Source organism: Parasteatoda tepidariorum, chromosome 9 (assembly GCF_043381705.1).
Source record: "Parasteatoda tepidariorum isolate YZ-2023 chromosome 9, CAS_Ptep_4.0, whole genome shotgun sequence".
Lineage (NCBI taxonomy): Eukaryota > Metazoa > Arthropoda > Arachnida > Araneae > Theridiidae > Parasteatoda > Parasteatoda tepidariorum.
The window spans coordinates 66,827,538-66,842,517 of record NC_092212.1 but is presented as its reverse complement, the minus strand read 5'-3'; the positions used below and the strand labels follow the sequence as shown (position 1 = coordinate 66,842,517).

Sequence of the window (14,980 nt, the reverse complement as noted above, 5' to 3'; positions counted from 1 at the left end):
ATATATATACTACCTGGCCGATAACCGAAGATCCACTTAAAGAAATTGATCCTGCCTGTGTAGGTGGGTGCTTTTCTTGATTTGACCTGGTCCATTTTTCTTCCAGCAGGATAATTGCTTCATTCACAAAGCGAAACCTAAGCGAAATTATAAATGTGTGTTCAAAATCTTGACTGGGCCTTCTTAGATCTAAGAAGAGTAGAACATCTTTAGAATTAATTAGAATTCAGATTACATAGCCATCCAAATCAACCACCCTCACTTACTTCAGGTGTGATGGTCGCCTGGAAATAAACTACTGGTCACCTGTCCTGTATGCCCACCAATCAAAACTGGCGAAGAATCTCCCCATTTGTGTCATGGCTAGAAAAAGTGGACCAACATCATATTAATAAATGTCTCAGTACTTTCCGTGTCCGTACCGTTGGGGTGCCTAAATAATTTTTGCCCTATAACGTGTATAGTATGCAAAAGAATATCGTATATATTTACGTTAACATTTATAGCTGAATGATTTTTATCAATTAAGAAAACGAATGAAAACATAATATTAAACTTATTAATCAAACTTTCAAAATTGAGCTTTGAGAATCAATAGAATAAAAAACTCTTTCTCGTAAAACTAAAGAGGCGCAATTTGTTAAAACAAGACTTATATTTTTTATTAAGAGCACATGTTTTATTATTTTTTTTAAAAGAAATTCTCTAAACTTTAAAAGAATTTTAAGTCTTTTAAACTAAACTTTAGTTTAGAATTTTGAAGTTTGTTTGTGAGTTCTTTAAAAAGGCAGCTAAATATCTCCTCGAAATCCAAATTATTTTGTTTTATTTTAGTATGCATACTAAATTTTGCACACCGTTTGAATACTATAAAGCAGTTTTTGATAACTTTATTTTTGTATTGCAATACATTTTAAATAAGACAGAACCCATCAGAATAATAAACTTTTTCACTCACTAGAGATATCTTGAGTTTCAAGTAGAAAAGAATAACTTCAGAATAAAATTGTACTATTACATACTCATTTCAGAATTGTGAAAGTTTTTAGACAACTACTCATGCAAAGAAAACTTAATTGTTTCAAGAATAAATAATTTGTAGGGCATTTAAATATTTTTAGTGGTCTTTCTAAATTTCTTCTTAAATTAAACAGTTTAAAAGAGAAAATAAATATATTTTTGAAAATTAAAAATAACCTTTGGGCAAAAAAGCAACTTTATGCATGGGTTCCAAAGCTACGGCCTTTTTGTAGAGTCTTTATCAAAACTGATGAAAAATAATCATGTAAATAAGTCGAAAATTAATAATTAATATTGAAGGAAACAAAAACGCATTCGAAATTAACCGAATCACTGGTAAGAAAAATTTGGAGGAGTTTCTAATAATCATCTTTCAACTCTTTTTTGCTTTTTTCCAACCATTAAACAAGTTTTTATATTTTTAAGTAGTTTTCTTCTATGCATTTATGATACATGTACGCATGTATGTTAGTTTGTACGAAAATGCAATGTTTTGTATCTTCGTATACATAGACAATATATATGAAAATAATGTTTCTACGTTTGCATGCTTTAATGTACTTAAGTACATACTATGTATAAACTTACGATAATAGCACGTATATACTATGTACGTACGCATCTAAAATTGTACGATTTTACGTACAATATGTAAGAATATTGTTTACATAAAAATCAATTTGATTACCTATTAAAATTTGGAGGAGTTTCTTATAATCAACTCTTTTTTGCTTTTTTCCGACAATTAAACAGGTTTTTATATTTTTAAGTAGTCTTCCTCAGTAGTCTCATTCCTAAATTTTAAAAAGCTTTTTCGTTTATCTCGAATAAGTACTTGATTAAGTATTACTTTGATTAAGATTATTTGATTAAGTATTCAATTTAAACACTTTTTCTACAGTAAATTTAGTTTGTGGCCGAAAAATATTTTGTCAAATAAATATCGCATGTCGAAATAAATTTTTGGATGTTGAATTCCTCATTGCATTGTCACTGATCCAAAATACTTAAAACTCTATTACAATAGAACAATAGATAAAATACCAAAGAAAACATGGGGAAAAAGTATATGGTCTTAAAGAGAAGAAGAAGAAAAATTATTAATCAATAAAGTGGTTTTTAAAAATATTTAAAAATTAATAAAAAAATTAAATTAAAAAGCCGAAAAAAGAGGATAGATATAATCTCAACATCAGCTCACACAATTATATCAGCAAAAAAGAGTGCTTTCTAACATTGTATTTATATAGCCAAAGGAAATATATCAGTACAATAGTTTGAGGAGCATCAAAAAAATTGAAACGAAAATAGAACATATCAAGCATATATAATTGCTTTTGTCTCTTTATTGTGTTATATATAGATAGATATATTTAGATATAGTTATATTTCACTTCCGTGCTACTTTTAAGTAATATGATTTATTATTTCCATTATTCTAATGTTAGTGATAATTTAATAGATAATTTTTGATTCTTTTATTTGCATACATAGTTACTGAATAATATACGATTTTCATTTAAATGTTCTTTAAAAAATACATCATAATTCTGAAATATTACATTATTTTTCAAGTGACATTAAACCTGAATTTTTATGTAATATTTTTTTCATGGTTGGAATAATTTTACTTTAAATGTTATGCAAATATGCCAAGTAAGGAAAATCTTTCAAATTTTAGAAAATAAAAAAGTACTTAATATTAAGTCTTCATGCTTGATAGAAGCGTTATACATTAACATTGATGTTTAACTTCGATTAAGAATGTATTAATAGTTAGCAATTCTATAGAAAAAGATAATTTTAAAACCAAGGATTGAGAATATTTATAAATTAACTACTTACTAATGATTGTTACTATTTGCTCTACTTTCTATTCAAAGGTTTTAAATATATTTTAATATAATTTAATTAAGAGTAAGAATTAAGATAGTACTTAACATTGAATTTGATTTTGAAGCAATTTTTCCCCTAAATTGTAAAAAAAAAAGTTAATCATTCAATAACATGAGTATAGTCAATAGCAGCTTGAAAAAAATGAGGTCAGCAATTTTCAAAGCAAATTTTCCATAAATGGTAAAAAAAAGTTAACCATCCAATTACATGCTTATCAACAACAGCAGCGTGAAAAAGATGAGGTCAGCAATTCTCAAAGCGAATTTCCGTAAATTGTTTTAAAAAAAGTTAACCATCCAATTACATGCTTATCAACAACAACAGCGTGAAAAAGATGAGGTCAAAAATTCTCAAAGCGAATTTTCCATAAATTGTTTAAAAAAAAGTTAATCATCCAATAACATGCTTATCAACAACAACAGCTTGAAAAAGATGAGGTCAAAAATTCTCAAAGCGAATTTTCCATAAATTGCTTAAAAATAAGTTAACCATCCAATTACATGCTTATCAACAAGAGCAGCATGAAAAAGATGAGGTCAACAATTCTCAAAGCAAATTTTTCATAAATTGTTTAAAAAACAGTTAATCATCCAATTACATGCGTATCGTCAATAGCAGCGTGATAAAAATGAGGTTAGCAATTCTCAAAGCAAATTTTTCATAAATTGTTTAAAAAAAAGTTAATAATCCAATAACATGCTTATCAACAACAACAGCTTGAAAAAGATGAGGTTAGCAATTCTCAAAGCAAATTTTTCATAAATTGTTTAAAAAACAGTTAATCATCCAATTACATGCGTATCGTCAATAGCAGCGTGATAAAAATGAGGTTAGCAATTCTTAAAGCAAATTTCTCATGAACTGTAAAAAAAATGTTAATCATCCAATTACACGAGTATCGTCCACAGCAGCGTAAAAAAATGAGGTCATTAAATCGATTTTTTTAGATAGTTAATTTNTCATCCAATTACATGCGTATCGTCAATAGCAGCGTGCTAAAAATGAGGTCAGCAATTCTCAAAGCAAATTTTTCATAAACTGTAAAAAAATGTTAATCATCCAATTACACGAGTATCGTCCACAGCAGCGTAAAAAAATGAGGTCATTAAATCGATTTTTTTAGATAGTTAATTTTTCATTCATACTAATATGTAGGAAATCCTAGATTTTCTTTTTCATATTTGTCACTAAGTCTTAAAGCATCCCACTGTTTATAGATACCTTAACTAATTTTCTTTTCAGTTTCGCAATCGTTTTGTGGATTTTGTTTTCGCTTTAGTAAAATATGATTGTAAAAAGAATCACATTTCTTCTGATAAAATTTCAATATTGAACTCTAAAAAGGAATCTGAGAAACAAAGATTTTAAAAAAGGTTAAATTCAAAATATTTAATTCTTAAATTATTTTTCATCCATTAAGTAGCACTTGATATTACTAGAGCGTATTTTTAGAAAAAAAAAACTAAAAAAAAAAAAAAAAAAAAAAAGAAAAAAAANAAAAAAAAAAAAAAAAAAAAGAGCGTGTGTTTTTATTTGCTCAAATAATTTTAAAGTTTACTCTTTAATAAGCTTATCCTACATTGTTTAAAGTTTATTCAAACATTGAAATTAATAAGCATATCCGAATTCGCCTAAATAGTTTAAAATTTCATTAAAACTAAGAAGTTTTCTCAAAACGAATATTTTAATTAAACCAAGTACTTCTGAAGTTTCTCTAACATTAATATCTCCTTTAAATTCATATGCTGATTTACTCTAATAGCTTTTAGGTTAAAAAATACAGTTAAGTCTCATATCAAATAAGAATAATATTTTTAATAATAACATACAAAAATTTCAAATAAATTCAATACGATTTGAGCTTTTCTTTTAAAAGGATCTCTATTTTGCAGAAATAAAAAAACGTTAGATTAGAAATGTTTTTATAGCTACAGTGATTCTTTTCTTTGAATATAAATTTTTCTAATACTTCTCAAATAATCAGAAGCTTAAGTAAAATGACTTTAACTTAAATGGCAAAAAGCAAAGTTTGATACAGGTTTCTTTTTAAAATAGTCGAATGTTATAAAAATATGACCACATATTTGATTAATTTGAATTTAACGCAAGCATGTTTTAAGAACAAAGAGCAAGGAAATATTTTTACCATATTTAATTCCATATAATCTCCAATCAGCTACAGATTTTTAAAATAATGATAAAATTCAAATATGTCTCTTGAACGTATTTATTCATAATTTAAATTATTCATATTTGATTTACTCCTATTTAATTGATATACTTATATTTGATCTATTTGATTTCATTTAAAATTAACACAAGCATGTTTTAAGAACAAACATCTTTTGAATGAATTTATTCATAATTTAAATTATTCAAGCTTGATTTATCATATATGATTTACTCATATTTGATTGATATACGCATATTTGGATTTCATCTGAAATTAACGCGAATATGTTTTAAGAACAAAGATCTTTTGTATGAGTTTATTCATAATTTAAATTATTCAAACTTGATTTTCTCATATTTGATTGATATGCGCATATTTGGATTTCATATGAAATTAACGTGAATATGATTTAAGAACAAAGATCTTTTGAATGAATATATTCATAATTTAAGTTATTCATATTCGATTTACTCATATTTGAGTGATATACTCATATTTTTTTTATCATATTTGATTTATTCATATTTTATTGATATACTCATATATGATTTATCACATTTGATTTGCTCATTTTTAATTGATATACTTATATTTGATCTATTTGATTTCATTTGAAATTAGCGCAAGCATGTTTTAAGAACAAAGATCTTTTGAATGAATTTATTCATAATTTAAATTTTAAATTATTCAAGCTTGATTTATCATATTTGATTTACTCATATTTGATTGATATACGCATATTTGGATGCGCATTTAATTTCTGAAATTAATGCGAATATGCTTTAAGAACAAAGATCTTTTGAATGAATATATTCATAATTTAAGTTATTCATGTTCGATTTACTCATATTTGAGTGATATACTCATATTTGTTTCATCATATTTGATTTATCCATATTTTATTCATATACTCACATATGATTTATCATATTCGATTTACTCATATTTGATTGATATACTCATATTTGGTTTATCATATTTGATTTATTCATATTTTATTGATATACTCATATATGATTTATCATATTTGATTAACTCATATTTGATTGATGTACTCATGGTTAATTTATTTGATTTCATCTAAAATTAACTCAAATATATGTTAGGAACATAGATTTAGGAAATATTTTTACCATATTTAGTTACTGTACAAAATTCCATGTCATCTCCTATCAGCTGTAGAAATTTAAAATAATGATTGAAACTATATTTGAAATATTTTTACCATATTTAGTTACTGTACAAATTTCCATGTAATCTCTTATCAGCTGCAGAAATTTAAAATAATGATTGAAACTATATTTGAAATATTTTTACCATATTTAGTTACTGTACAAAATTCCATGACATCTCCTATCAGCTGCAGAAATTTAAAATAATGATTGAAACTATATTTGAAATATTTTTACCATATTTAGTTACTGTACAAATTTCCATGTCATCTCCTATCAGCTGCAGAAATTTAAAATAATGATTGAAATTCAAATATGTCTTTTGAATAAATTTATTCATAATTTAAATTACTCACTTAATGCAATGCGAAACACAAGCTTCTCACTCTTCTAATGTGAGGGCTGTGAAAATGATATTTTCAAATGAAAGGTATTACTTTAAAGAGAAATTATCTTTATACGTTTTACAAACATATCTCATAAACTTTAATATTTTTTTACACCATATGATCTTTGTCTTCTATATTTTACAAAACCATGAAATACACTAATATGTAGTTAGGTTTCAAAAATGATTTTCATTTCATATGTTTTCATTGTTAGTATTTCGATGTGCGAGGATTATCTGAAAAATTGTTCATAATACAGGCGGAATTATTAAAATAGCATACAAGCTTTGTTCTGCTATGTTATAGTAAAATCCACGTAACAGACAAAAAATAAAAAATTGAGATACTTACATCTTTGGCTTTTTTGTATGATAAGCTATTTATTGCAAAAAAGAAAATTCTTAAAAATCAAAATTTTTTTTTATCAGTGTTTTGAAATTTCGTTTTAACTTTGATAATTAGCAACGAAACGAATATAGTTGTCGAGCCATTTTTTTCAAAATACAGCAGTTTTTTTCCTTTTCTTTTTTGAATTCCACGGCAGTATGTTGGGACACTGATATTTAGTAATCGGAATTACATTTTTTGTAATTAACAACTACTATTTTTTAAAAAAATTGTAATTGTTACGAATATTAAAAATATAGTTGCTAGTTAATTATTTTAAAGGAACGAATTTTGCTGGAGGATTCTATTTACACTCAATTACAAAATTAAAAAAAATTGAATATTGAATGATAAAATTCGTAAAATATGACTTAGAACGGGTTTAACTTCTTGCTGTGGTAACCCTATAAAATATGCGCCAATTGTGTGGTACCCTATTTTGCTATTTTTAGGTTAGGAATTTTGCTTTAGGATTCAATTACTCGATTATTAGGACTCAATTACAAAATTAAAGAAAAAATGAGTATCGAATGATTAAATTCGTAAAAAATTGCTTAGGACGGTTTTATTTAAAAAAAAGTTTTTGTTTGGTGACCTTATAGTATTTACTAAAATTGGTTATGAATTTTGCTGAAGGATTCGATTTACAATCAGTTATGAAATTGAAAGAATGCAGAATTATTAATCATTTGTGATTTCCATAAATGGTGAAATCTTAACTAGACTGAAAAAAAAAATTAACAGCATTGAGGGCATTTTTATTGCGTTCGCTGATGGATCTGAGTAAGATTTGCACCAATCAGATTTGAAAGATTAGTTGCGTTTGGACCTCATTGTTTCTTTATTAAATTAACATTAAAAATAGTACAAAAAACTGCAACAAGCTACATTTATTTCTTCGGTATAGCAATACTCACGAATCCATTTTTTTTCAAAAAGTAATGCGTAGCACTACAAACTACAAAGAACGGTAACAGGTGTTTTGAGACTTGTAGAGCGTTAGTTTCACTGAATATTTTTAACTGAATATGCCATTGAATGTTTTATACCGCTATTTACCACATAACTGATTTCAAAGGAAGACATTTTGCTGCTAATTATTATTATTATTATAATAGTAATTATTATTATTGTTAAATACAGTTTTTCAAAAGCTACTTTGCTTTGTCAAACAGTAAGCCTTTCTTATTTACAAAAATGTGATTGATTTGCTGGCTGTGAAAAAAAAATTTATGGAGAATTTGTAGTCCTCATCATCAGTGATTTTAAATAATTATCTATTCATTGCTTTTATGTACTTATTAAGGCCGAGATAGCCTGGTTGATAGGACGTTGGACCTATGTCCAAGAGGTCGTGAGTTGATCCGCGATGGGAAAAGACCCCCGTGTAAAAACTGGTGACTGATGTATGCTAAATTTGTCGGGTTCCAAAATCCCATAACAAAACATTACTTCTGGGGGTACTGAATCAGAGATTGATAATGCTCTGGTTCAGGTCAAAATCACTACCAGTGGATGGGAGATGAGTGATTATGTCCTCATTATAAAACGGGGTAACGTATGTGTGGGTGGCGAAATTCGAATTCTTGGCCATAGATGGCGCCCCTGTAGAGCAAGAGGAAGCCCATCCCTCTACCTTAAATAGGCTTGTCAGCATTGAGAAGTGGCATAAGACAATAACAGCATGTGTTTATCAAGGAAACGTTTGATTAGTATATAAACAAGTATAAATATTATTGAAATAAAACTTTATGGACTTTCCTCAAGCTAATTATTTACCATGCCTTTTCTTTAGCACTTCTTTTTCGTTCATGAATACAAAAATAATAATGTAAATAATAAATAATAGAAATGAATTTAATAGCTGATCATCGTCCTGAAAAAGCTTTAAAAAAAAACTAACATATAAATTGATGTTTGAAAACTCACTGCTTTACCCTTCCAATTTAATATTCTGAGAAAAGAAAACCCTCACAGAGATTCTCTGATAGAAATATTTTTTTTAAATGTGAAGAGGGGAGTTTCTCAATGTTCTATAGGAAATTTTATGACCAGTTTTTTCAGTCTTCTGCGGACGCTGGTTAGTTAACGAATTTATTAACAACCAGCCTACGATATCTACGAATCTATTAGTTTACAATACATCTATTAGCGAATATTCACTTCAACTTTAATTGTAAGTTGGAGTGAAGGGGTTAAGCTGATATTATGTGTAGTCATATTTTGACATCTGAGTGACATTTCAACATTAAACTTTTGTATCCTTCCTAGATAGGTACTATACAAGTTTTCAGAATTTTAACTAGATCTAGATATCTCTTTCAGTAATTTTCCCCGTACAATACCCAGAAACAGCTTATTTGAATCATTAAAATCCTAAGTGTTTTGCAATAAAATTATCATACGTGTTTACCACTTTGCGAAGTCGAGTAAGCTTCAATTACTATTTTTCTAATATTAATCGGCAAGCTTAAATGCAACACAAAAAACTATTGATAAGCCAATTTAGAGCCAATAATAAACCAATAATTAAAAGGCAAATTGCGCAAATTACAGAAGGACATCACAAAGAAAGAATAACCAACACATTATGGGTTAATCGTACAGCCAGTGTGGTGGGTTAAGACTTGGTCTACCAATACTCCGTGTCAACCAAGTGAGGTTCCATTCACCGTGGTAATGGCTTTGTATTTGATCAAACTGCATTTCATGCAATCTTTTCTTAATAATTCGTAATCAAGTCTGGTATAATGTCCCCGGAAGTTTCCGAGCCAGAAAAGTTCATGTTTGTTGGGAGGTTGAGGAATGTGGTGAGAAGGTCGGGTGCTGACAATACAATTTTTTCTCTGTTCTAAATTACAGTAATATACTGTGCGCACGTCCTAGTATTGTCTTTAGATCATAATTAAAGAGAAATCCATAAAACGTTACAAATGACCCATTAGTGTAGCTTCCGTGCGAGGTTGACAAAATAATCATTACAACATATTCAGCTATCATCTATCGTTAGAATGGGAATTCAACCCACTAACTCGTTTGAGGGATGGTAGACACTCATGAAAACATCAAAAATTCACACTGAAAATACCAAAGTTATCACTATATCACTGAAAGCAGAAACAAATGTAGCATTTTTTACGTTTATATATATATATATATTGTTTTGCATATGAGGACTTGTATAATTTTCTAAAAACATTTGAAGTAAGAAAAAACATATTATTTAACATAGCACATGCATTATTTAACATATAAATAATACTGCAGTAATTTTATTTTTCAATTTTGTGGTCTTGTGTAATCTAACTTGTGAATGAAAATTTAATTTTATTAAAAATCTAGAGCATATTTTTCTGATAATTATTTAAAAACATTTATGTAGACTTAATTTCATTAATTTTCTTTCTCTGTTTCAGCTTTTTGTGCAAGTCATGTGCTTAGGTGGAATGAAAGATCTTGTTTTCAAATCAGCAAAAACATGCTCTTGTTACCACTGTAAAAAATCTTAATTAAAATGTGTCAAGTAGTGAAATTCCAAAACACACTTATTTATTGTTGTTTATCTATAAAAGATGTTATATGATTTGAAATAAAAATTATTAATAATATGTTCACTTAGTTTTTAGCTTAGATTTAGGAAACGGTTAATATTTCAATATTACTTTGAAATATTTAACCCCTTCTTTACGAGCACCTTATTTGCCGGACATCCAATTGTTGTCCTGTGGGTGCAAGCTCCGTATTAAGTCGTCAACCTCATGATCCACTGTGTGCACGAGCGAAATATTTAACCGGAATCCAAGCACTGCCCTGTGTGTACAAGTGCTGTAATTAACAGGCATACAAGCAATGCCCTGGGTGTACGAGTGCTGTAATTAACAGGCATACACAATGCCCTGTGTGTAGGAGAGTTGTATTAAGTCGACATCTACTCTATGAACGTTCTGTACGAGTGCCGTATTTAACCGGCATCAAGTGATGTCCTGTGTCTACGAGTGCCGTATTAACTCGGTATCTACGCTATGAACTTTGTGTACGCGGGCTGTATTTAGACGCCATTCACGCAAAATCCTATGTGTATGTGAGCCGTATTTAGCCGGCATCCAAATGTGTACGAATGCCGGTTTAAGTCGGTATCCAAGCAATGCCCTGTGTGTTCAAGCGCCTTAATTAGCCGGTGTCAGCTTGATAAAACTGCTCTGCTTAAAACTGCCACTGGTTAATTCGCCAATCAGCTATATTGTATTAAATCCTACCACTAAAAGTATATTTTGAACATGCCTTATGAGACAAGTTGCTTTTAGGCAAGTTTAGGAGTGAGTATTAATAACACCAAAAATAAAATGTATAATTTTCGAAACATTTTTAGCATTTTTTTCCAGTTGATTTCATAACTAATTTTATAAATGCATACAACATAAAAAATTTGCAACTAGTGAATAAATATCATCTACCTGATACTGAGCTTCAGTATTAGAAAACAAAATGTGCTCATTAATACATTAATTTAAACAGGTACATTAAAGGTCAGAAAGCTAAATTTTGTAATTTCTAAGTTTTGATAAAAGTTTTACAAAAATTCAATTTGTTTTAATAATTTCTGGCGCTGCTAACCAACACTGGCAAAATATTACGAGTATGTGTTTAGGCCGGCGTCAGGGAGGCGTTATTAGTTCAGGGGGCCACGACACTCGTTTTGTGACTTCACGCATCACGATCTATCTAAGTTACGCTTATGATCTATCTAAGTTACGCTAATCTTAACTTATCACATGCGTAAGTCATGACTTATTCAGTCTTAAGTCATGACTTACGTATGTGATAGGTATCAGGCTACGAATCTGAGCTACGCCCCAAGTATCAGCTCTATTGATAATAAGGAAAACATACCATCAAATACTATTCTTATTGTATTCGATTGAAAATTCTAGTTTTGATAGTTAAAGGCTATTTTTTATTTTACTCGACGAGTATACGCGTCATCCGTAACACAACGAAGATTTGGTTCGATGTGTGTACACATCATTCGCAGCACAGAGTTTTCAGTTCGATACGCGTACACGTTATCCGCACAACAATATACATAGGCGTAGAATGAGGGGGCACACTTTTTATTTTTATGAAACTGTTCATATATTTTAAATGTTATTTATATATGCACATTTATTTTAACACCTATGTATGGTTATAAATAAATTTCTGTATAATACTTAAAATAGACGAACAGTTTTCTAAAAACAAAAATGTTCGCGCCCTCACGCCAATAGATATGTATACACGTCATCCTCACCACAATATAAATTATGTTCAATGTGTACACGTCATCCGCGCCGCAGTAGAGATTTGGTTCCATGTGTAAACAAGTCATTCGCATCACAATAGAGATTTGATTCGGTGTATAAACACGTCTTCCGCACCACAATAGAGATTTGGTTCGATGTGTATAGAAGTCATTCGCATTACAATAGAGATTTGGTTCGGTGTATATACACGCCATCCGCACCACAATAGAGATTTGGTTTGATGTGAATACAAGTCATTCGCATCACAGTAGAGATTTGGTTCGGTGTACATACACGTCATCCGCACTACAGTAGAGATTTGGTTCGATGTGTAAACAAGTCATTCGCATCACAATAGAGATTTGATTCGGTGTATAAACACGTCATCCGCACCACAATAGAGATTTGGTTCGATGTGTATAGAAGTCATTCGCATTACAATAGAGATTTGGTTCGGTGTATATACACGCCATCCGCACCACAATAGAGATTTGGTTTGATGTGAATACAANTTGGATTTTTTGTTAGTTAAAAATAGTTAAGCAAAAAATGTTACAATTGACCCCCTCTCCCCTATGCACATTTATTTTCTTACCTATGTATAGTTATAAATAAATTTATGTATAATACTTAAAATAGACGAACAGTTTTCTAAAAACAAAAATGTTCGCGCCCTCACGCCATTAGATATGTATACACGTCATCCTCACCACAATATAAATTATGTTCAATGTGTTCACGTCATCCGCACTACAGTAGAGATTTGGTTCGATGTGTATACAAGTCATTCGCAACACAATAGAGATTTGATTCGGTGTATAAACACGTCATCCGCACCACAATAGAGATTTGGTTCAATGTGTGTATAGTTTGTCTAAAATAAGAACTCCTCCGGACATTCGTCTGGACTTGTGGCGGTGACTATGGTAACAAGGTATGACTATTTCAAGCAAGGTCAGAGTTTTGCAGTGGTTCGAGAGAAAGGGGGTCTCTTTCTTCTGTCTATTGTGTTAGTCCTAGAGGGAAGCTACCCTCCCTAAAGTGCGCCATTCTTGTTTCCATAGCACCAGACTGCCTCAGACTTTGTGGCGGGAGGTGCTCTTAGCTTAGACAAACTATACACATCATGTACGCCGAAATGGAGATTTGGTTTTTCTTTGATTTTCCAATCATTTACTTATATCAAAGTATTACGTATTTAAAATTTCGCTTCATTTTGACGACTCCTTCTTGGTGTTAACGAGGACCGATACCGCGCACCCTTGATCCGTACGCAGGCAGATCAAAGTGCTCACCCACCTGTTTACTGATCACAGTCAGTGATGCTTGACTACGGTGTTCTACTGGGAACTCGCTTCTTCATCATCAGTCCACTGCGGGACCAAAAAAAAAAACCGGTGCTGTTCACGCTTAAAACACAGCAAACTCGTATTATTCGTGAGCACAATTATTACAGCTGCAAAACAAACAATTTAGAAATTAAGCTCGTATTAAATCTTTGTCTTAACTAAAAAGAAATGTTTGTTTTTACCAAAAGTAAAAGTTTCTATCATTAAAATTCCTTCACCTATCTTCATTAGAAAAGTGCTAATTAGAAGGTTTAACTTTTTCTGCAATAGAAATTGCTTTGAAAGGGATTATGATACATAAAATCCGCTAAGACTATAATACATCATCACCGAACACTGTAAAGTATTTGAAAAAAACTTCCGAATAAAAAGATTATAATTCCCCCCAACAGTTGTTGATATTTTAATTCATTTTTACAAAGTCAATAAAGAATTTAAAACAAAATGAGATAATTAATGCTGTAGGGAACACTTCAATATCAATTTTAAAACAAATGAATGCTTTGATTATCTAAGAGACAGTTTTAACAATGTAGAAGAAAAAAATCAAATGTTTTGTTTAAGTTTCAATTTAAATTCATTAATGGAAAATTAAGAGGAATGGTAAAACAATTGCAGAAATAATGTTCTTTTCTACACGATATTTATTTTAGAAAAAGTTTATGAAACAATTCAAATACAGATTTTGCAGAAAAGAAATGATTGCGTAGGAAACTTGAAATTTAAGTCACAATTTCTAAGAATTGCAGGCGACTAAACTGTAAAAAGTGGTAGAGACTCAATATTTATTTATTTATTATCTCTTTAATTATTAAATGGTAACTACCCCCGTGACTTACACTTCAAATTATTCATTTTTAGAGTAAAAACATTCATTTTCAATAGTTAACTGAAAACAAATATGCTATAAGAAGTTGCTAATTTGAAACACTTTTAATAAAATTTCGAATTTTATTAGACACTACTTCTTGCATTTTATTTGCCCGAGGCAATTCTACAATTTGGTGTAATCAATAAGTTAGAAATAATAGTAATAGTAATAATAATTACTTATTTTGATGGTTTTTATATTACAATTTTGGATTAATATTAGACGGTCAAATTATATTATTAACCTGTAAAGAATCAGAATTTGTGTGGAACAACTGAAACTTGGAGGTACGATTCTGTCAAATCCTAAGTGGAATACCATTAATAAANCATCCGCACCACAATAGAGATTTGGTTCGATGTGTATAGAAGTCATTCGCATTACAATAGAGATTTGGTTCGGTGTATATACACGCCATCCGCACCACAATAGAGATTTGGT

General features: G+C 29.5%; 1 protein-coding gene across 1 annotated transcript in view; it reads left to right on the top strand.

The window, feature by feature from the left end:
* Window positions 1-10,637, top strand: part of LOC139426428 (thyrostimulin alpha-2 subunit-like) — a 69,346-nt gene extending 58,709 nt beyond the window's left edge. The window contains exon 4 of the mRNA XM_071185292.1: window positions 10,454-10,637. Coding sequence (XP_071041393.1) covers window positions 10,454-10,546 — 93 coding nt within the window. The 3' untranslated portion in view covers window positions 10,547-10,637. The remainder of the gene's footprint in view (window positions 1-10,453) is intronic.
* The last annotated feature ends 4,343 nt before the right edge of the window (window positions 10,638-14,980 follow it).